The following is a 21,615-nucleotide window of genomic DNA, read 5'->3' on the forward strand; positions in this document are numbered from 1 at the left end:
GACAACTGGAAGGCGGTCAAATGCCTCCAGCCCGCCGGCCGGCGGCTTCGGGTCTCGGGGACCTCTCCGAGGGACGTGGGGGGTTCCTGTTGCTTAGAGCTGGTTATTCCCTGAAGGCTTAAACTGCTGTATTTCATACGTAGTGCGTTTTTAAATAAAGAGTGGTAAGTCTATAAATTCCTACGGAGGCTACTTTCTATTAAGAATACTGGTGGAGTGGAGGAAGAGTGGGTAAAGGCGAATGAACGTGTTCCTAGGTTTGATCACAAGTAATCAGTTGTTCTTGTATTTTTCATCTGTCATGAAACGATGAAACCTATGAACCTCTGGGAACACTGAAAATCTATCTAGATTTAATGTATACTTTATTTCTGCAGTATCTGTTAGCCTGACCAGGGTGGCCTTGTGAGGCAGCTCAGAGGGAGGAGAAGCAAACACAAGGCAGTGGTACAGCGCTGCTGACAGCTTGGCTGCTGGCTTCAGCAGTATGTGTGATAGCCAAAAATCAGCCCATTCCCCTGACACCATTGGCACTTGTTTGTGAAATGTCAGACTTGTTTAGAAATAAACCACTCTTCAGATCTCTTTTCCCTTTCCTTTTATGAGCTTACTGCTTATAAAAACCTCTTTATCATACAAATTTATGCCCCATAATTAGCTTGGAAAGATTGGTGTATACTCTGATAACTTTGAAGAGCTACAGTTTGGCATTTTTTTGAAACAGAGCTCCTCTTCATGCCTTCCAGGTGCTGGATGGAAGCAAGGCAAAACACACTGGTGGAGCTGAACCTCTTCCACTGCAGTTCTAAAGGTAATTGCTTTTGGTATTGGCAGCCTTCCAGGTGAAGTGGATTGGGATGCCTTGCACACTTGAAAGTTTCTTGACATGATCTTAAAGGTCTTATCCAACCTAAATGATTCTGTGATTCTATGACATTTCATGGTATGAATGCTGTATCAGTATTCCCTAATGCTTTCAAAAGTGTTTACTACTATGAGGAATTTCCTCTCGCCTTCTAGTACATTCCTGGTAACAAATGTTAAAACACTGCTACAAATTTTATGTGACATCAAATGTGAAAATTCAGTGGAGTTTAATGACTATGAATTTTAGAGTTGAAAGCACAGAGGAGGAGGAAAGGAAGAAAAATCAGTCTTACTTCAAACTTTAAACACGCATCTGGTTAGATTAACTTCTCTATACAAGGCTGCTTGCTAATATGGGAGTATGTTGTGTAGCTTTTTTTCCAGTGATAAATGTCATTATCTGATCATTTGTGGGGTGTGGAGTAAGAGCAGGAAATGCTTATCTTGTATCTATATGAAATTAAAAGTTGTCTTCTAAGAAGTTTTTCTCTTTGGCTTAGGCTTGAAAGCTAGCAAGGGAGCTGAGTGGGGTTAGAGGAGCTAATTGGCAATGCAGAGACAATCTTCTGAGAGTTGTTAGTGCCATCAGATGTAGAAGAGAGTAAGCAGCTTACTGTTTAGTAAGAGGCCCTCAGAACTTACTTGCCTGGTATATCTCCTTAATTTAAAAGTGCTCTAGGGGTTAGAGAAGCTTTGAATATTTGAGTCAAAGTACTATTGCAAGGACTTTTCTCATTTAGAATACGTGTGATCTGGAGTTTAAAATAATTTTGCAGCTAAGTTCCTACTGCACTGTGATGGAAACTATTAAATATGAATTGTCCGCCAGTGATCAGTAGCATTAAATATCTTGTTTGGCTGTACTGCTGTATGTGGAAGGAGGGAAGATAGTCTTTAGTGCAATAACCAGTGTGTATGCCATGTTTCTGACAAGGCTTACTGTTCATGTTTATTTGTTAGCCCCATGAAATACACCCCATTATGTCATCTCATCCATGTGGCTGCCTCAGAGACATATTGTTCTAGAACAAGAAATTAAAGAGATTACTGTGTGTTTTTAAGCCACCCTCAGTCTCATTTGTTATGCTTACTTGTTAATTCATAGCAGGGTCAGCACACTTGTCTTGTTTTCTTTTGTCTTTCCAGTGGGGATGATGACAGTTCTTTTGCTGCCATTCTGAATGATAACTAGTGCTTTTAAAGAAAAAAAAAATTGAGGTGGGAGGAATCTATTTGAAATAGCTAAGGGTGCTGTCCTGCAAAGTGAGATCCACTCATTGCTGGAGGGTTTGACTCAAAACCTCAGAAACCCCATGCTTAGTTTGCAAGGGAAGTGGCTAGCTGAGAGTACAAAAAGTTAGAGTCTGCAACTTGTGTGCAGAGAAGGTAAGGTGACTCTGGTCTTCTAAAAGTGTGACAGAAGGGAATCACAGAGTGTCACTGTTTAAGGCTGGGCTGACTCTTAAAACAGGCGGCAGACGCTTGCTATTAACCCTCTGCCTCCCTCCGGGAGGGGACAGAGAAGAGGGAGAGAGACTTACAGGTTGGAAATTACAACTACTTTAATAATACAATAATAATGGAAAACAGTATAATGTATTAATAGTAATGCTACTAATAATGGAAATAACAGGAAAAGTATACAAAACCAATACCGAGTTTCCCGATGATGGTTGGGGGACCACAGGAGCTCACACCGCAGCAGGGCGAGCACCCGGACGTCCTGGACCGGACTCCGCAGCCGACAGGAACCGGTTCAGGAATGCACGGATCGGGGTTGGAGGCAGAAGAGCAAGCAGGGTCCCACAGGGATGCCAACCATGAAAGAAGAGAGCAAGACCCTCATGATCCCTTAGCTTTATACTGAGGATGACGTGGATAGGATGGAATACCTCGTTGGTCAGCTTTTGGTCACCTGTCCCATCTGCACTTTTCTGCAGTTGCGACCCTTTTACCACTTTTTACTTGTTTAACAAAAGAGGGCCAGCAGTGACCTTGGTTCTCATAGGGATAAGTATAAACGTGGGCCTTTCTACATGCCAATCCTACTGATACTTCAGCAGCAGCTGTAAATATCGAGCATTATGAAGCCTGAAAAGCAGACAGTGTCTGAAAAACAGGTAACTGTATTTTCAGAAAGTGCAGTTACTTAGAAGAAACTTAACTGAAAGAAAAACTCCTGAAAAGAGAAATAGTCCTGTTTTAGCCAAACTAGGACATAGAGAGAAGTATAGAGGTAAAGAAAAAGGTTGCTGTAACCTTTTCCACAGAGTGAATGATTTTAGAAGGATGGTGTCAGCTGTTATACTGCGTAGGTGTTACAGTAATGCCTGTGATAAGGCAGAATTGATAATTTTTGTCAGACTTGCTCTTCCATGAAGTCAGATTGCTTGGGCTTCCTGTTGACTTTTGGATGTTCATTTTAAAATGTTAATGCTCCTGTATCTTATTGGGAAGATGTTGGAATATTTTTAAGTTCCTCTTCCTTCATGGATAATTCAGATTAATGAATTCAATGCTAAAGGTTTTCATGTAGGTGAGAGGAGAAGGTGATTTTGACAGCTAAGAATGAATTATGGCAAACTGCTGTGAAGATGAATGACCTGTAAGAATACTCACTTCTTACAATTTGAAATTAATATTCTTTCTTAATGCAGTACAAAAGGATTATTAAAATAATCTGCCTCTGGATTTGACATAAGGCTGACCTAAAGAATTGGGCATTCTTCCTCTTGAAATTGTTTCTTGTGATCTATAATGTTACAAGCACGATTAATCACTATGAAGTTGCTTCATAAAGGTAGATTTCATTATTCCGAGCTTCCAGCAACTAGCAAGTTTTGGCAGAATTGGCATCTGCTGAGAGAGTCCTGTTTCATTATGAGCTACATCTACAGGAATCAAAGTGTTGCTGGAGAAGGGAGGGTCCAAGAACAACGTGAGCAACTGAATTGGTAGGAAAATGAAACTGAAATCTGTTTCCGTTTCGTTTCTTTGTCCAAAACTCTGGATGTCTGAAACTTCAAAGTGGCTTAAATTTTTTTTTTTGAAATTGTGAGCACAATTTTTTTTTTTTTTGAAAAAGTGAGTACACGCTTTTACACTTGAAATCTGAGTCTCACAGGTAAGTCATGCTTGTGGAATTGAGGGACTTACTCATGCATAACTATTTTATTGACTCTTTCAGTAGCTGTTTGAGCAAGTAAACAATGGCTTTGAAAATAAGCATAAATCAACAGAGAAATTGGATGTTGTTCAGAAGATGCAGACTGATCTGCCTGTTATTCAATTAGTCAAAATAGTATTTTTAAATCTCAGTTAGAGAAGCCTCATCAGAGATCTCAGTGGGCTTTTATTTGGTCTGAACAGGTACCACCTATTGAGCTGTTTAGGTACCACCTTAGTGGATGAAAACATCCTGTGTCGGCACATAATCTTTGAGTTTGTTTCGTCTATTGAATTCTGGGTTGTGGCTATCCTCTGTGAATTGGCAGAAGGATTTATTTGAGGCTCCTGATTCTTCTTTTCTTCAGATGGTATTACCTGAACATCATTACCTTGTTTGCCCCTTGCTTAGAGTGAATTCAGTACTAGTGGTACCTGTTCTCAGGAGAAGATTTTCAGCTGTGGAAAATGCTTTCTCATGCTCCTGTTCTGTTAGAGCCTGTTTGGCTGCCTTCAAGACCAATTTCAAGATACGCTTTAACTGGGTGCTGTTATGGCTGTAGTTGGGGTGTTTTATCTTGGCAGAGTGTTGATCTAGGTTAAGAGTATGATGAATCTTGTCTGTTAAGGGTAATTCTGTATTTTATGTCTAAACTTGTTGTGGTTCTCCAATGGTATAACAAGAACTAATGAACACCATAAATCTCCCTATTGTTTTTGCAAGACTGTAACGAGGGGGTCTTCTCTTCAGTTGAAATGACTGCAGTACTGGAAATAATAGTTGTGTTTTGCATTCTGTACTTAAGAGTATAATGTCTTTAATGCAGGGGTGTCCTCTTGCTGTGTGCTCACATGAAGCCTGGCACAACAGGTTCTTGCAATCTGTTGAGACTCAGGGCACTGCCTGAATGTAAGTAACAACATTCATGTGATTTCTGAAGATAAATGTGATTGTGTTTCTTTTCAGCTGCAGAAAACCCGGCTCAAGCAAGACCCAGTTTTGAAGCAGGTGGTAGTACCCAGATTCTCTGCTTAAACTGCTTTCTTCCATTGAATTCAAACGTACAAACAAGGTATCTTCTTAATAGAAAAAGGCATCTGTACTGTGTTCTCCAAGTGCTTCCTGTACGTGTGTGTGCTTGTTTTCTAAGTATGCCTAGCTTCCTTTGGGAGGCAGATTAGAATAAGAGGGGAGTTAACGTCTGGGTAGTGGATTTTGGCATGTTTGTATATGGAGTGTTAGGAAGCAAGATGAAAGGTGATTTAACATCTGGATGAAGTGAAACTTGTGGTAATCGTTCCTTTTCTTCTTCACTTGGCATTGTTTGAAAGTCGTCTTTAAGATAAGTGCTTTTGTTCATCTTTTGAAGATAGTTGTAGAGGCCACAATAGCAAAAGGAAAAGGCTGTAACTATACTTTCCCACACAGGCTGTGATTAATGCGTATGTTAAATACTGCCTCAACACTGAGTTATGATGATAATAAAATACAGAACTTCAACAAAACTGCAGCTGAGACAGAAACTTGCTCTTTTTGCTTGCAGTATGGATTTTGCTGGGTTACGTTATCCTGTGAGCAATAATCCTGACCTGACTGGAGGAGAAGGACAGATCAGAATTTGAACCGTTCTCTATTTCTTCAGCTTTTGTCACGCTGCCAGTCAGACAGTAAGTAGAGAAAGGTCTGACTGTTACAGTCAAGAGGGATGTAAGAAATGCTCTTTATCAAAGATTTGACTAGTCTGCTCTAAACACCAAGTAGTGTTCTACTCCCTCCTCCCTGCACTCAGCCAGAATAGATTATGAAGTGGGTGGACAAGTCAGTTTGGACGCAGGGGTTCAGTGCTTCGGGCCATATTGTAAAATGACCTTAAAATGACGACAGTTAGACATTTATCTTAGACCTGACATTTCCCTCCAGAGCAGTTCATCCGGTCTCTGAGCTTTCTGTCTGGCTGGACGAGCATTCTCAGAGCCCACAGTGTCCTTGTCACCAGAGGAAGTCCTGCAGTATGCAAAACACCTCAGCATTGCTTGGATGGTTGAGGCACACTGGCTTCCAGTCTCATCAGAAACTTTGGTATATGGTCAAGAAACACAAGCATTTCTTTGAAAGCTTAAAAAACCTCTAAAGGATTTGGCTGGGCTAAAGGCATTTTCTTGTCCTACCAACTGTTATATAAGTACCAGTTCATTATGACAAAGTGCATAATGAGAATGAAACTGTGATACCTTTAAAGAAAAAGCTGCGTTGATGGAAGTGAACTACACAGTGATGTGAAATAGCAGACCAGAAGGGTAATAAGAATCTAATATAGCAAACATTTCATGCCTGTCTAGTAGCAAATTTAGTCAAGACTATAGGTTGAAAATACCAGCTTTTCAGTAATTTGGTTTCTGTGTACCTGACTAGTGAACTTCCTGGTTTCAAGGAAGCAGTTCTCTGTAATTTAGGAGTTGAGTCAGACTAAAAGGAATCGAAATAATGTAGTGAGTTGTTAAACACCAAACTGTAAATATCATAGCCAACTGGTAGAGTGCAGGAGATGGTTGTGAAGACATTTGTCAGCTGTACTAAGATGCAGGTTTCATCTCTTGTCTTTTTGATAATTTTTAGTCTGTCACAAGCTCTGAAACCGTGTAATATTTGAAAAGGAATAGAATCTGTCTAGGTATGACTTGTTGATTTGGAGAACGTCAGGTCATTAAAATTACTTATTTGACACCTTCTAGAAATCAAGCACCTCCTTCAAGGCGACAGCTCTATCTCTAAGGAGCTTCATATGTGTCATTTCAATTCCAATTCTGAATAACTTCTAATGCAGGCTGAATTGAAGTCAGGGAGAGCTGGCACTTGCTGTCAGAGGCTAGCCTTCTCTTTGTTAAAATTCGAAACTGTATGTGTGTCAGTTTGAGTTAAAAAGCTGTTGCTTCAAAAGTTGGTGAAATGTATGATTTTATATTTCTTATTGTATTTAAGAACTTGCATATGTCATCCGTCGTGGTGATTTCTTAACACATTTTGCTTAAGACTTGAAAATGAGGATTTACTATTGTCTTGAGGCTTTGAGTGATACATTTTTAAATGTTTCAGTAAGTTGTTAAAGAGAAAGAGTTTTCAAAATAGCACTTGTCTGAAAATTTCAGACCTGTGAGTTCTAAGTGACACTCGTAATAGCTATTACTGACAGATATTGACAAGAAAAATACAATGAAGCAAACAAAAGGTATTTCATGTATTGGTAGATTGTTGTGTAACATTTTCTGCCTCCGAGCTTCCCCTGTGTTTTAAGAGTATTTCAGAAACAGTAAAAGGCAGAAAAACTGCTATTCACAAAGACTCTCTGTTAAAGGAGAATTACCAGAGAATTTTTTGTTGTTGTTTTTAGGGCTTGCTCTTCTTTCATTATCAGTATTCTCATAATTATGCTATTTCTAGGGATTTAGTGTTTTCTGTAGTACAGATCTCTAATTGTGAATTTACTTAGACATCCTCTTGACTGTAAAATGTCTTAGGAGTGCTTTGCTACTGCCTTAAAGATTGAGCCATGACTTTTAACTGTTAGGGCCCACTTGGCAGGATGGGACTGGTGGAGAAGTGCTCATGTGAGTATAGCGTGGAATCATTTAACTGTTTTGGACATAGGTTACCTGTATGAAGCAACCTCTGACAGAGAAAGTGTATGGCATTGTTTTTATTTAGGCCTTCCATAAGAATATACAGGTGTGTTTTCTTTTTCTGCCTTATTATCTTTCATCAGTGAATTGTTATCTCTGAGTAAGCCCTTGTAATATCTGCAGCTAGTAATGCAGGAAAAAAATATCTAAATCTGTAAACATTGCTTGTTTTGGAGCATAAGTTATCCACTGATCTGTGGTTTAGAAAGGCACATCATGGTTCTGAGAAATGTTTGTTTGTTTTTTCTGGACTTAGGCAGCATAAACTGACCTAGATCGCTCCTTTGACATGTTAACTCCTGTGGTTGCTTTGTTTCACTGGCTTGTTTGAAACTTCTCCACACTTTCCTCCTGTTTTGAAAACTCATTTTCTTAAGCTGACTTGAAAAAATCTACTTGTAAAATGGTAGAATAGCTCAAAGAATAGCTCCCTTGTGAGGGCTGTAAATCTTGTCTTGCATCAGGGCATGTGTTATGTTGTGGGTAGCTCATGGTGGTTGTTGGCAAGGTTATTCCTATGCTTTGTTTTACTGTGCTGTGAGAGGAGGATTCAGTATAGATGCATAGTTATTTTCTTCTGGTTTTACATTTATAAGGCCTCCCTAGGGCTGTTAATTAGCACCTAAATTGTCTTTTTAGGTTTCATCTCATATTTGGGGGAGAGATGGCAGCCTATGTTGAAGACAGAGAAACTTTTGGACAGCTTAAGAACATAAACACACAAGAGCATGTTAATTTTCTCCTGAAGTACAGTAACTGGTTGTGCGTTAAAGGTACCTTTATGTTCTGCCACACAGAGATGGTCAGCAGTCAGCCTCTCCCCATAGCAAACAGTGGGAAAAGGAAAAAGAAAAAAAGAACCAGAGCCACAGATCATGTCCCTGGGAAGTTTGAAGGTTGGTGGCAACTTCTAAGCTTCTTTTAATTGTAATGGTCTGTTTCCCCTCTACTTTTCTTAGTTTTCTTAGCTAAACATTGCTTTTTAGCAAATGTTACAAGTTGACATTTCTGTTTTTCTTTATCCTCCATGTTTCAGTCTTCAGTCTCTTTTTTTTTCTCTTAATGGTGAAATCTGTCCTATTCATAATCTGGTTTGGTGGTGGTTTGGTGGTTTTTTCAATAGGAACAGTGCTGATGTCAAACTGTTTTGATTGAATAGATGTGAGCACAAATACTGTGAAGTATTGTATTGTAGGTAAAATACGGTTCAGTGTCACAAAGCTGACCAGTATAAAACTTCTTAGTGGGCAGGTAGCATTGTAAGGTACATTGCAAATCAAGATGGTAGCAGTCTTCTACGTTTAAACCTTCAAATTTCAATTATATTTAAAATGCTATCTCATCTCTGCAAGTGGATTTTGCGTGGTAGGCATTTTCTGATCAAGGAGTGAAATGTTTCCCACCTGAAAAAATTGATTCTGAGTTTTATGTGAAGGCAGGGAAGGTGGATGAGGTTCTAGCAATTGCTGAGATATAAACTGTTTCTTATATGAACAAGCTTGTCATTTTGATGCTGGAATGGAGTCTACTTTAAATTTTCCTGGAACTTGAAGGAGGGGAAGTGAAAAATGAGGCATAATTAAAGCTGGCACATCTGCTTTAATACTGCATAAATCTATTTTCTGTCTTCATTACCAAGGGAAATTTTTCACTTGCTGTCATATGAGGGATGCTCATCAGATAAATGGCTTGTCTTGATGTTATTCACTGAAATGCTTTGCCTCATATGTCCTTTCTGCTGGATTTCTTTGGCAGACTTGTACAAGCTGACTGCTGAGCTTCTTGGTGAGGGAGCATATGCCAAAGTTCAGGGTGCTGTCAGCCTCCAAAATGGGAAAGAATATGCAGTAAAAGTAAGTATAGAATAAATGCAGTATCACTTCTGTCTATAACATGTCTTCTCCCTCCTAGTATCTCAGTGAAAACCTGTAATAGAGTGGGTAATAACAAAACCTTTTAGAAAATTTTTGATGCTTGAAATGAGCCTGCTGTATAACTGTTGATATGTGTCATCCTAAGTATTGTGTCTCTGGAGTGAACTGGTATATCAGCCGCAGGTAGAATTCACAAACAGTAAATGGCTGTGTGATGGTTAGATTTCAGGGCAAGCGTTCCTCTCGTGTCCTAGTTTGATTGTAGTCCAGCCAGTTTTTATCCCTTCTTATAAAAGAAGAGGACGAGTCATTATCTAGCATGGCCTACCAAATAATGCAAGCTTTTGAGAATGCTGCTCTGAGTTCAGAGAGCATCAGTTGCTGCCATTAGTTCATGTAAAGCTGTCTCTTGTTTTTTGATATAAGGGAATCTTCTGTAACACCATTATATTAACTGTTAGGGTCTATTTACAGATTTGTGGTTATCCTGAGTCTCCCGTTTAATTACAAACACAAATAATAGTAATAAGAAAGCTTTATGCTTGATTCTTTTGCAAAAACCATAGGCACAAAATTTTAAGTTTCTTTAAAAATCTAATTCTATAGATGCTGTAATTTTGTGTGTACTTTCTAGAATTGTTGAATTTGAAAGTCTGGAATAAACAAACCGCTACATTATGAGTTAGATGTGATCAGATAGCAAGTCCCACATAGTACTGGTCAATGGTTGCCCATTCTGTACAAGAGAACTCCGACTGTAAAAATGAGAAACCGATACTGGGTACACATGGTGGTAGTATTTGTGGTAATGTCATGAGCTTTCAGTTCACATAGCAATCATTTGCTCTCAGCCACTGTGGAAAGTCCTTGTCCTCTTTCAGCCTGAGGAGTGTGTGAAGGAAGGTGACTTCTGATGGCAGTACAGAAGGGCTCTGAGTTTGAATGTTTTCTTTAATACATTAGGTCCTGTTATTGGGTCTCCATGAAGTTTGTGCTACGAACCAAACTCTTATTTTGTGGTGAATTTAGTAGTTTTTACTTAAAAGCCATAATGACAAACCTCTTCTTTTTGACTGTTCAATGTCTGATGTGACTCAGATCTATTTTTGTTAGAACTGAAAAGGATATCCTTTTCTCCACATTGCAGAGTTAAAGTGATGCAAGAAAAAGCTTGCAGTAACTGGCCAGTGACTGTGTAACACATGGATTTGGTTCCTTTCTTCTCTTCCTGTCCTCATTTCTCTTGTCCTTTGAATGCCTTCCAGAGCCCTGCTGACACTGTACATAAATGACAGATGAGAAATTAAACAAACAAAGGTGGAGTGTTTGTCTCTGGTGGGCATGCCTGGGATTCAAGCTTTAGGTCAGTTATCTAAGTCCAGAGCCACATGCACAGTTCCTGCAGTGATTTTTCAAATACGAACTCTTAACTCTTTCCACAGATAATTGAAAAAAATGCTGGGCATAGTCGGAGTCGGGTTTTTCGTGAAATAGAAACGCTGTACCAGTGTCAGGGTAACAAGTAAGTACAGACTCTTGTGTGTGTTTGTTTATTTAAAGTATCTTGAACATTTTTTTTTCAAATTTTTAAGTCTCTTATATGTGACTAGGTTAGGAGCTTTGCAGTAGTCTCCTTATAACCAGTTGAAACTTAGACTTGACCTATTCAAAATAAGAATTTCCCCTTCTCTTACCTGTGAAATTTAGGGAAATACTTAGAAATTAAGTCATGTAACTCACTCTGATTTCACCATCAGCAAAAGCTGACCTGATATGAGCTGCTGTTAAAGGAACGGTCTTGCCATGCCTTTCTTTAACATGTGGTTTGTCCTCCTCTTTGTGTCGGCCTTCCTACTTTTGCACTGGAGCTCTTAGATCAGCCACAAGCTAATTTAGTTTTCATTTGGATGTGTGCTGACTTCACATAGCCACAGGATGAAGCAACTTTAAAGCTGCTACTCGTGTCTGAAAAGGAGGGAAAGGCTATGCAGCCAGCATGCTCTGTGATGAGTTTCAGCCAATTCTGAAACTACTCCTTTAGATGTCTCTGATCTAGAATGTATACAACAGCTGTTACCTATACTACAGTTGTGCAGCTTATATTGAGCCTTTTGTTACAAATTTTAGTACAACACTTAAAAATAATTTGAAAACAAACTTGTTTACCAAACTCATGGGCTTAAGTTGTGCTATAGAGAAGCAGATTGTTTCTTTGTTCTGTGTGTGGTTAAGAGCATATGGTCATCCAATACGTAACTGATGAAAACCACAAGCTCTCATGACCACGTGCAGAATTTGGATTTTGTGTGTACTGTAAGTATAGAAAAATCTGACTTACATGTTTGACATTCTCAAGGCAACATGAGGTGTTTGTGTTGTGCTGCAAAGACTGTACTTTAGCTAAACAGGAGTGAGTTAGTCTAGAAATGGTAACTGAGGCACTGGATTTAATGTCATGTTGACAGATGCCTGTCTCTGTTGAGCCCTGTGTGTTCTGCCTTGTGATTTCCAGAGAGAAAGAATGCCAATTTAATTTTTTTGTTCTTGCCTTCAGCACAAATGCAATGTTCTAAATTATTAAATATAACTTATTGCCAGTTATCTTCCTGTCAGTTGAGCAGCAGCAGAACTCTTTCACAGTCCTGTCTGATTTTGGTGTTTGGCCTGTTTCCCCTGCTTAAATTTCAGTGTGAGTTGGAAATGTGGTTTTAATGCCCTAGGCAACCAAAGCAACTTGTTTATTAGAACTTTTATTTTTGATTACTTCTGGCACTTCCTAATTATCCATGCTGAAACTCATCATTGCTTTGTTTACACTCTGTGCCTGTTTCTTCTATTTCTCCCCCCCCTTTTGTTTTTTTTCAAAGGAACATTTTGGAGTTAATAGAATTTTTTGAAGATGACACAAGATACTACCTTGTCTTCGAGAAGCTGCGAGGAGGTACCGTGCAGTAACTGTGCCTTTGTTCATTGAATCATCTTGGTCCTGTTTGTCTCAGTGTTTTAAAGTAGCAAATGAAGAGCTTACTTTAAATGCTTGAGAATTTTAAGGCAAAGTAGTAGAGGAAATAACATACAAAGCTTGAAGTGTGGTTATTCTGGAATATTGATGGGTCTGTTCATACGTTTGCAATCCCTTTCTGTAGTTAAGCAATGGAAGTGTCAGCTCTATTAAAGTGGAAGCTTTGGACTATAGTTAGGTCACTACCTTCAGGCAAGAGGAGGCACACGGTAAGTCAGGTATTATGCATGATCTTGGTACAGCATCTATATACTCTGTTAGCATTTTCCCTTGATGTAGGATTGACTTCGTTTCCTGAAACTCATGGAGCACTGTTGTGAAAAATATCTTCTGCCTTGGGATGCTGTAATTGTGAAGCAGTCTGCTTGTGGCTGTTTGAGGGCCAGTCAAGTGAGCATGTGTGGTCACTGATCTCCAGCATTTAACACTCACCTGAGGAATGAGAAGGCTCCATCAAGCACTTTGTAGGCTTTCTCACATTTGTCTGCATTGAGCATAATTACAGTATCCATTTTGCATGGCTGTACAAAACCATGAGTTAAGTATGGCCTACACTTCAAAGAAAAACTGAGTTTCTGAAGGAGTATACTTCTGTCCATAGAAACATCATCTATTGTCACAGGTCAAGAAGGTCTTCAGTAACAAACCACATGTGCAAGAAATGCAAATTCTTTCAGTATAGATGCAGAACTTTTTAAAAAGACAAGAACGTGGGTTTTTTCTTGAATAAAAGCTTTTGCTTACCTTCCCTTAAAATTACTGCATCAATTCATTGTGGTTTCCTCTAACACTGTTCCTCTTAGTGCACAGACTTCTCTGACAAATTAGCTGTAATAGGGCTCAATTGAGATGAATATGCATTTGTTTATTTTCCCATCTCCACATTCTTCTGTTAGTTAACCCTCTTCTTTGACTGTGAGACTGTGGTTGTCAGTGTACCTGCATGACTGCTGGCAGGGTAATAATGCTACACCTTCTTCCCTCTCTTAACTGCTGTTTTTACAGTGGTCAGCTAGGGCTGAGGCTAGTTTTCTCTTTGAAAAATTTCAGCATTTGAAGTGTTAGGTATGTGGGTTTGAAGAAACAAATAATGGGAATTAGGAGTCAGACCAGCTTCTGATGCACTACGGATTCTGATCTAAGTGGTGTGGCTGGCAAGAATGAGAACATTAATCTTCAGTGCAAGCCTTACTTTAATAACCAGTCTGAGACCAATGTTGCCTACAATGTTGGGGCATAACTTGGGCTTTCGATTTTCAGCTTTGCTTTCCTGTAGCTGTGGTGACTGAAGGAGCTCTGTTCCCGTTTTTGGGTGTGTTCAGTTCACCATGATATGCAGAAACCATTTAATATCCTTGCTTGGTAGTATTTTATAAGTGAAAGTGTTAAAATCCAGCTTATTATACTGAACTTGTATGATTTAAGAGACCTTTCCTCCTTTTTTGTGTGTGTTTGTTTTTTTTCTCTGAAATGCATTTTGGGAGGTACCATATGATGCTTTCTCTCTGAATACTGAAGAAGTGGTAACAACTGTGGCAGGAGTGCCCTGCTAGTCTTTCTGTTTGTGGGATTCCTCTACGTGGGCTGAGTAGAGGATGTTTTTGTTGATATACTTCTTATCTGAAAGAGTCTGGAACATCAGCTGTATTCAGAAGCGTAATTGAAATAAACCTGCTGAGTTAAATGAGCACTTCAGGTGACTCAGTATTGTTTCCTGCAAAGTCTGGGGTATTTTCCACAGGGATGGAAACATTTCAGAACTGTTACTACTTTCTAAAGGTGTAAAGAACAGCTATACCAGGAAAACACTTTGAACTCTGTGCGCTTAAGAAATCTGTAGCAAACTAGAAAGTGATGTTTTTGACAAGGGAAACCGCCTGTATTTGAAATCTGATAACCTGATCCAAAGTGGCCTTCCTCCACCCATCTGAAACAGTATATCTCTGCATATCTGAAGAGTCTTTTGTCATATCAAAGCGTATCCAAAGAGTCTTTTGTCCGTCTTTCTTCCTTTTGACTGTCTCTCCTGTTTCCTCTCTGAATCCTCACTGTGGAGGAGTGGCGGCAGCGGCAAAGATGGTATAAGAACAGGAATTACTGCAATAGACAATGGGAGATTTCCTTCAACATCTGGAACTGAAGAATAAAAATGAAACCACCTGAGATACAAAATGTTTACTGTATTGGGGGCTAATATCCAAATGGCAGTTACTTCTTGAATTTCTCTGCCTGATTGCTTTTATAAATATATCCGAGTAAGAAAATGTGAGACAGTATTAAGGCTTAGTGGGCTTGGATCTCTATGGACTGCATTTAATTGGTTTTTTTAAAGACATATTTAATCTTTTGAGAAGATTGATGGAATTCACTTGAAGATGGGGAATCAAACCTCCTTTTATCCTTTGTTAAAGGGTTGCCAGTGGAGCTCTGCCTGCAAGCTAGCAGTCCTTCAGTATGCTCGTATTTGAGAGGTCTTTTATGAGATTTTCTGTCCCTGGACGAATTTTGCCTTAAGTCAGTCTATGAGCCTTATCTTGGTGTCAGTGGGAACTTTAATATGTATTTAAAGGTAGAATGTCCTTTTATTTTGATGATGTTGAGACAAAAAAAAAGTGTATACTTTCAATGCAGGATTTCAGTTGTCGCATTACATGAAATGAGGAGAGTTAGTTTGAGCATGGCCACCTGTGACCTGGGGGAGGGTGAGTTTTGCTGAAGTGCTCTGGACATCCTTAGCTGATGTTTGAGTTTTACTAGTACTGTTAGTAAGTCTCTACTGTTCAGCGTGTGGGAAACAGACCAGTTATGTGCTGGGGCAGTAAGAAGTGATTGCATGTCATGCTGTGCTTAAACTAGAGGGCTGCAGTGTTTGAAAATTATGTTCTAGCATGCTTAAGTATTGAAGCTACTCAGCTGTACCTCTTTCTTCTTAGTCACTCCCCTGTTTGGTCCAGGGAAGTTGCCTGCAGTGAAAGACTGTTATAAAATACAAGAAATGAGGTTATGGATTCATGGTACTTGATGCTAGCTCATCGTTATTTTCTGAGGCTCTTTTTATATGAAAACACGGGATTGTGACACTTCAGTTTCTGCCATGTAAGCATACTAGGACAGAGTGTTATTTGCAACTAACTTTTCTAAATCAGTTCTGGCCCTGTTCACACTGAGATCAGTTTTCACTTTATGGCAGACTAGTAGTGGCTATTGCATTTTTATCCTTGTCTTGACAAAGCCTTTTCTCAGTCCAGGCGGCATTCATACTAAGGTTTTTTCCCTTTTACCTGTTACTCTGATAGGTTCAATCCTGGCTCATATACAAAAGCGGAAGCACTTCAATGAACGAGAAGCTAGCAAAGTGGTGAGAGATATTGCCTCTGCTCTGGATTTTCTTCATACAAAAGGTAAGAGAAGGCTGTCTCCATCTTTACTAGCTGATATTGTACACTTAGGTTATGGAGCACGTTTTATCTGTAAGTAGTCAGCCTTTCCTAGCATTTCTGTTTACAAGCAATGCCAGATCACTTATGCTGTTTTCCTCTATAATATTATTTTCATAAAGTGGTAGTTTAAGTAATCAGCTGTGTTAAGATGGTATAGCCTTTTGAAGAAGAAAAGTTAAGTCAGCATTCAGGGAGAATTAACATTAGGGTTGAATCCGTTTTACTTGTTCTTGTTACCTAACCCACCATGTAAAGTTTACCCAAAAGGGAGCTGATATTCTATTTAATTTCCTTCTCTTTCAGGTCTACAGAGATGCTTTTCTGTATTTACCTATAATTTTTACTGGTTACAAGACCTCTTTGTAGTAGCTTTTGGTCTCCACATTTAGACCCCCGCTCTTGGGTTGAGAGTCCTGAAAGTGAACCATGGTTCTTGTTTGAAGGTGTCCTCATTTCATTTGGGATTTGCTCAGATTTAAAACCAGTTCTGTCTGTAGAGAGTCCTTTTATGTTAAATTGTTTTCCTGCTGGAGTACTTTTGTTTCATTTCAAAATATTTGTGTGCCTTATGGCCACCCCAGAGTATATGTTCATGTTGAATGTCATAGATACCTTTAAAATCTTTCCTATGTCGTGATTATCTGTTCTTGCATAGGATTAAGCAACTTCAATTAATGTTACAGTGACTACCTCTGAATAGAATGGCATGTAATTGGAGGCTATGTTTATTGGTTATTTATTTTGATAGATTTTTCTCTCAATTTATTTTGCCATTCTGATTAGCCAGGTAGATCTCAGCAGATCTATGTTTTCTGTCTAAGTTGTTTAGTACTGGCCTCAGTTCAATAAATGTTTAATTGTAGGCTTTACTTGTAGGTCACAGGACTGCTTATGTGCTTGAGTTGGGATCGCAGCATTGGTACCTCAATAGGTTGAACCCATTAAAAAGAAGAGTGTAGCAATGCATGGGGAATAAAGAAAGTGGTAAACCTGAGGAATACGGATCTTGTCACATATTGCGACTATGTTAAGAGAAGTTAACTTGAATCTGGAAACAAACTTAGTTTGGATGAAAATTTTTGGTACTCTTCGTAGCCTGTCTATGTAATAACTCAACTTTAAACCTGCAGAGAATGCACCTGTGTTTAGAAGTCTTTGACTTTGAGAGACAGGGCAAATAAGGAACAGGAAACTTAGGCTGAACATGTGGATAAATATTTATTTGATGTGTTAGGGCTGGGGTAGGTTGCTTAACAGCTGAAGTCTATGAACACTCTTCAAGGAAGTTTAACATCGACTCAGCTAATGTCTTTCTGTAGTTATCTCTCAGCTTTTAGTTTTAATTCTCTTTTCCCCAAACAAGAGGGGAGTGATTCATTAAAGTGACTTTAGAGCAGCAATTCACTTTCTTTCTTGTTGTTTGCTGTGAATTGGTACAGTGGGGACATGACTTGCAAAACAGCTACAACTACATCCCCTTTGATTTTATTGTTCTCTTTATGGTTCTTCTGTGTGACATTAAAATAATTAGTAAGTAGCATACAGAACACTAAAGTAAACAGGAAATTAAAGCAGTTTTATTGCACAGCTTAATGGTGAAGTGCTATAGCTAGATGCTTTAAAGAAAAATTTCAAAGAGGACAACTAATTCTTTTGCCAGGAGTAGTTTAAAACTCAGCTGGATGATAATACTGCCTTACACGCACTTGGGATATGCATGTTTTATTGCTAATAATCCACTGGAGGAGTGTTTGAAGGCAGTTGTTTTCTTAGTGCTATGTGCAAAATAAAATGTTATATAATCAGACACTTTAATTCAGACTATAACACAGAAAAGCGCTGTTGGGTTTCAACTTGCAAACCAGGCCAACTGTTGGCAATTTTGTCAACCTTGTTGTAAATGTCAGCATGGGTCATCTTGATGGATTCATTATGCCATTTTCCATGCATAAGCAACATGAACTGCATCATTATGAAAGTTCTGATTCCTTTAGATTGGTGCTATGCTGTTAATGTTTAAGTCATGTCTGATGGAGTGTGCTGAAGAAAAGACATTAGAAATTCCCTTACCGAGAATTTGGTGGGATATTTTCTTGTACTCTGAAGTAATATCAAGTGTGCTTGGAGTGTAATTTTTTTTAAGCAAGGCTAGAGTGCAATTAAATTACAACCAAGTTGCTCATTTGATTTGATTTTTTGCTTCTTATTTTCTGCCTTCCCCTTAAGTTTGGTCATATTAAATGAAGGACTTCCAGAAATTGTGTGTTTAGACATTTGAACCACTTTGACAATGCGGAACCACCTTTGCATGTGAATTGCATGGATAGGTAGCTTTGTGCTTCCCTGTTCGATTAGCCCATTCCAATAGCAGTTGAATGAATGAAGAAGCCCTTTGGTTATTCTCCTTCAGCTTTTCTTCTGCACCTCCATCCAAACCCTTTAATTTTTCTTTTACCTCAGAAATAAGTATGCACCTCACTGTTAAAAGGGTGATATTTTCACTTGGAAACTTAGGTTTTTTTGGGGGAGAGTGCCTCAGGTATTGTCCGTGCTTGTAGGAGTTCAGCAAACCACCAGTTGATCCATCTGAAAAGAACCTTACTGTAGAAGGCACAGAAATCTTTTGACTAAACTGTGTACACAGACTTTCCTACAAGTCAGTCATCTCAATAAGCTGGTTTTAATTAATGTGATTAATTTGGGCTGAGCCAAGAAGTTGCAGTGTTAGCAGGCTCTTACTTGCTTGACTGATTCTTGTGTACATTTAAGGATGATAAAGGTATAGCAGGATGCAACAGTGAATTTTAACAAATACACTTTGCAATTAAATTATTCGCAGTATTGCTAAGGGGGGGATTGTGTAGCAAACTCAGGTCTAGAATATTTCCCAGGCCACCTTCTAATAAAGAGAACTAATGAGAAATAAAACAGGACAGTATCTTCTCTGATGAACATTGTACTCTTGTTTAGGTATTGCTCACAGGGATCTGAAGCCTGAAAACATCCTGTGCGAATCGCCAGAAAAGGTGCTACTCTGGTTTCTTAACCTTCTGAAGTATATTTTTTAACTTGGATTCCAAAAACAATCCTCATGTGCTGTCTCTTCTCTTCTTGAAAACTTTTGAACCCATTAGTGGACTTCAGCTGAATTTAACAGAACTGAGGTCTGAAAGAGACTAGATTCTTCTTTGACCTGTAAAAATATGAGCATCTGGCTAAGAGATAAAAAGCCAACTGTTCTTAGAGAGGGCATGGCAACTACAACTTAGCACCTCATCTGTTCTGGGGCAGTACCCAGATGGACAAGCAACATTTACAGGCCAGCTGGTCCCGTTCCCAAACTGCCCAAACGTGTACTGGCACTTGCCTAGCCAAATAAAAAAAATAATGTAATAGGCGACATGGGAGCAACTGGGGCAAAGGAGGCAAATGCAAGGAGTGGATTATAGCTGTAAGACTGGGTTTCACTAGTCCTGCTGCTAGAACAGCTTGTATTCTGTCCTGGGGTTTTCCACGTGGTGCTGTATTCATATATACAGCGTTAATCCCAGTCGTCCGAACCTTTTACTGTTTGGTCATTGTTTTTTAGGTGTCACCAGTAAAAATATGTGACTTTGATCTTGGTAGTGGGGTGAAGCTGAACAGTGCATGTACTCCAATAACTACTCCCGAATTAACGACACCGGTAAGAGACCTACTGTGGCTTAGTGCCACAATTTTACCTGTCTCCAGAGGAGAGCTTCCAGAGGGCTTACTGCAACTACACCGAGTGGTGGATAGTTCATTTAAAGTGAGTCTATGTGTGATAGTGTCTTGGTTTCCCAGTCATAGAACAAATACACAACAGCACAGGAGCTCACGGTGTTAATTCTGCTGTTGACCTGAAAGTAACACATTGATCCTATTCCTCTCTTACTCCATCATATGGGGAAGTTTTTCCTGGAGGTTTTTTGTGTGCTTACGGACTGACTTTAAACCTTAGGTTTATGTTCATTTCCTCATGTTTCAGTTCTGTAGCTAAGACCCGTGAACTAAGGGGAATGCAAGCTCTGTAATCAGTGTGTGGCTTTATAATACACATTAGTTTGAAAAACTACAGTGCTATGCTTTTGGCACTACTGTGAAAGAAAAAAATCTGACTGTCTTATAGGAGTCTGTTATAGAAATCACCTCCCATGATATACTTTTTTACTTTCTGAAAAACCTGATAACTAATGGATAAGATTTAAAAACCTGAAATATGTAAATTAATATTTTGACCCTCTATAAAGAATCATAGATTCATATGGAACAGCTTACGTTTCTGTTAAAGAACAGTAGGAACTTTTTGTCCTTCTATTAGGTCTCTGTAGTCCTTACACCTGAAATGTGTTAGTTTTTTCCTGTGCAGTACACTCACAAAGTGTTTCAAAGTTCTGGGAAATTCCATTTAACCTTTGAGGGATGCAACAGTTGTGATTTGGCTTAACAAAATGAGACCTGTAGTGAAAGCCAGCAGTAAACTTCAGTAGCCCTTGATGCCTGATTCTGCTTTTAGACCAAGCCACCTACTATAAAGAGGGGAGAATGATAAACCTGAATCTTGTTTTGATTTGACCCTCCCTTTGAAAACTTGCTTGAATTTGGTTTCCTAGTGTGGGTCTGCAGAATACATGGCACCCGAAGTGGTTGAAGTCTTCACAGAGGAGGCCACGTTCTACGATAAGCGGTGTGATCTTTGGAGCCTGGGAGTGATTTTGTACATCATGCTCAGTGGTTACCCCCCTTTTGTGGGCAACTGTGGCACGGACTGTGGCTGGGACAGAGGAGAAGTCTGCAGAGTTTGCCAGGTGAATGTGCATGTCCTGGGCCTATGTCGGAGAGTGTAGTTTGCCCCATGGACTTACGGTGTAAGACTTGCTATAATGCCGGCAGCAAAGAGCTCTGTCTGTAACCCAGCCAGTTATCTGGAAGTATAAGATGTCACCGGGAAGTGAGGGTGGTAATATAAAAGTCGAGTGATGATACCTCTTTTTAAAGTAAGGTTTGGCAACTGCCTCTTCCTCTCCCCCGCCCTGCAATCCTCCTGTATTCTGTAATTCTTTATCTGGTTTATGGTAGTTACCACAATTCCTCAGATAAAAGTTGAGCCCCAGGAGAGTCTCCATGCAGGGCCTGAATTTATTCCTTCTAAAAACTGAGTACTTTGGCTGCACTGTTACAGGCAGTAGGGGGGAAGGTATTTTCAGCAGACAATATATCATGTCCATCTTAGGATGCACTGAATCACTCTGTGGAGCTGCCTGTCACTCTCCATTGACTCCATAAGGAGACTGGATGGTTTCAGTTGTCACCTACCACATTAGGTGGATAGAATTATTTAAATTATTTAATTATTTAAATTAAAGCAGTTTTTCTTTACTAGAACAAGCTTTTTGAGAGCATTCAGGAAGGCAAGTATGAATTTCCTGACAAGGACTGGTCACATATATCCTCTGAGGCCAAAGATCTCATCTCAAAGTTGCTGGTTTGTGACGCCAAAGAACGACTTAGTGCTGCTCAAGTTTTGCAACATTCATGGGTTCAAGGA

At 39.3% G+C, this 21,615-nt stretch overlaps 1 protein-coding gene across 1 annotated transcript; it reads left to right on the forward strand.

The window, feature by feature from the left end:
• Positions 1–8,491: 8,491 nt before the first annotated feature.
• On the forward strand, positions 8,492–21,609 carry LOC104154565 (MAP kinase-interacting serine/threonine-protein kinase 1; the record flags this gene model as incomplete). Its single annotated transcript, XM_009698772.1, has 9 exons — positions 8,492–8,606; positions 9,466–9,563; positions 11,027–11,106; positions 12,452–12,525; positions 15,903–16,007; positions 19,017–19,072; positions 19,636–19,731; positions 20,681–20,875; positions 21,451–21,609. Coding segments are annotated over exons 1-9 (978 nt in total), but the record flags the coding sequence as incomplete, so codon positions are not given.
• Positions 21,610–21,615: the final 6 nt, after the last annotated feature.

The sequence above is a fragment of the Cariama cristata genome, unplaced genomic scaffold, assembly GCF_000690535.1.
Source record: "Cariama cristata isolate BGI_N322 unplaced genomic scaffold, ASM69053v1 scaffold28554, whole genome shotgun sequence".
In the NCBI taxonomy this organism is placed as follows: Eukaryota; Metazoa; Chordata; class Aves; order Cariamiformes; family Cariamidae; genus Cariama; species Cariama cristata.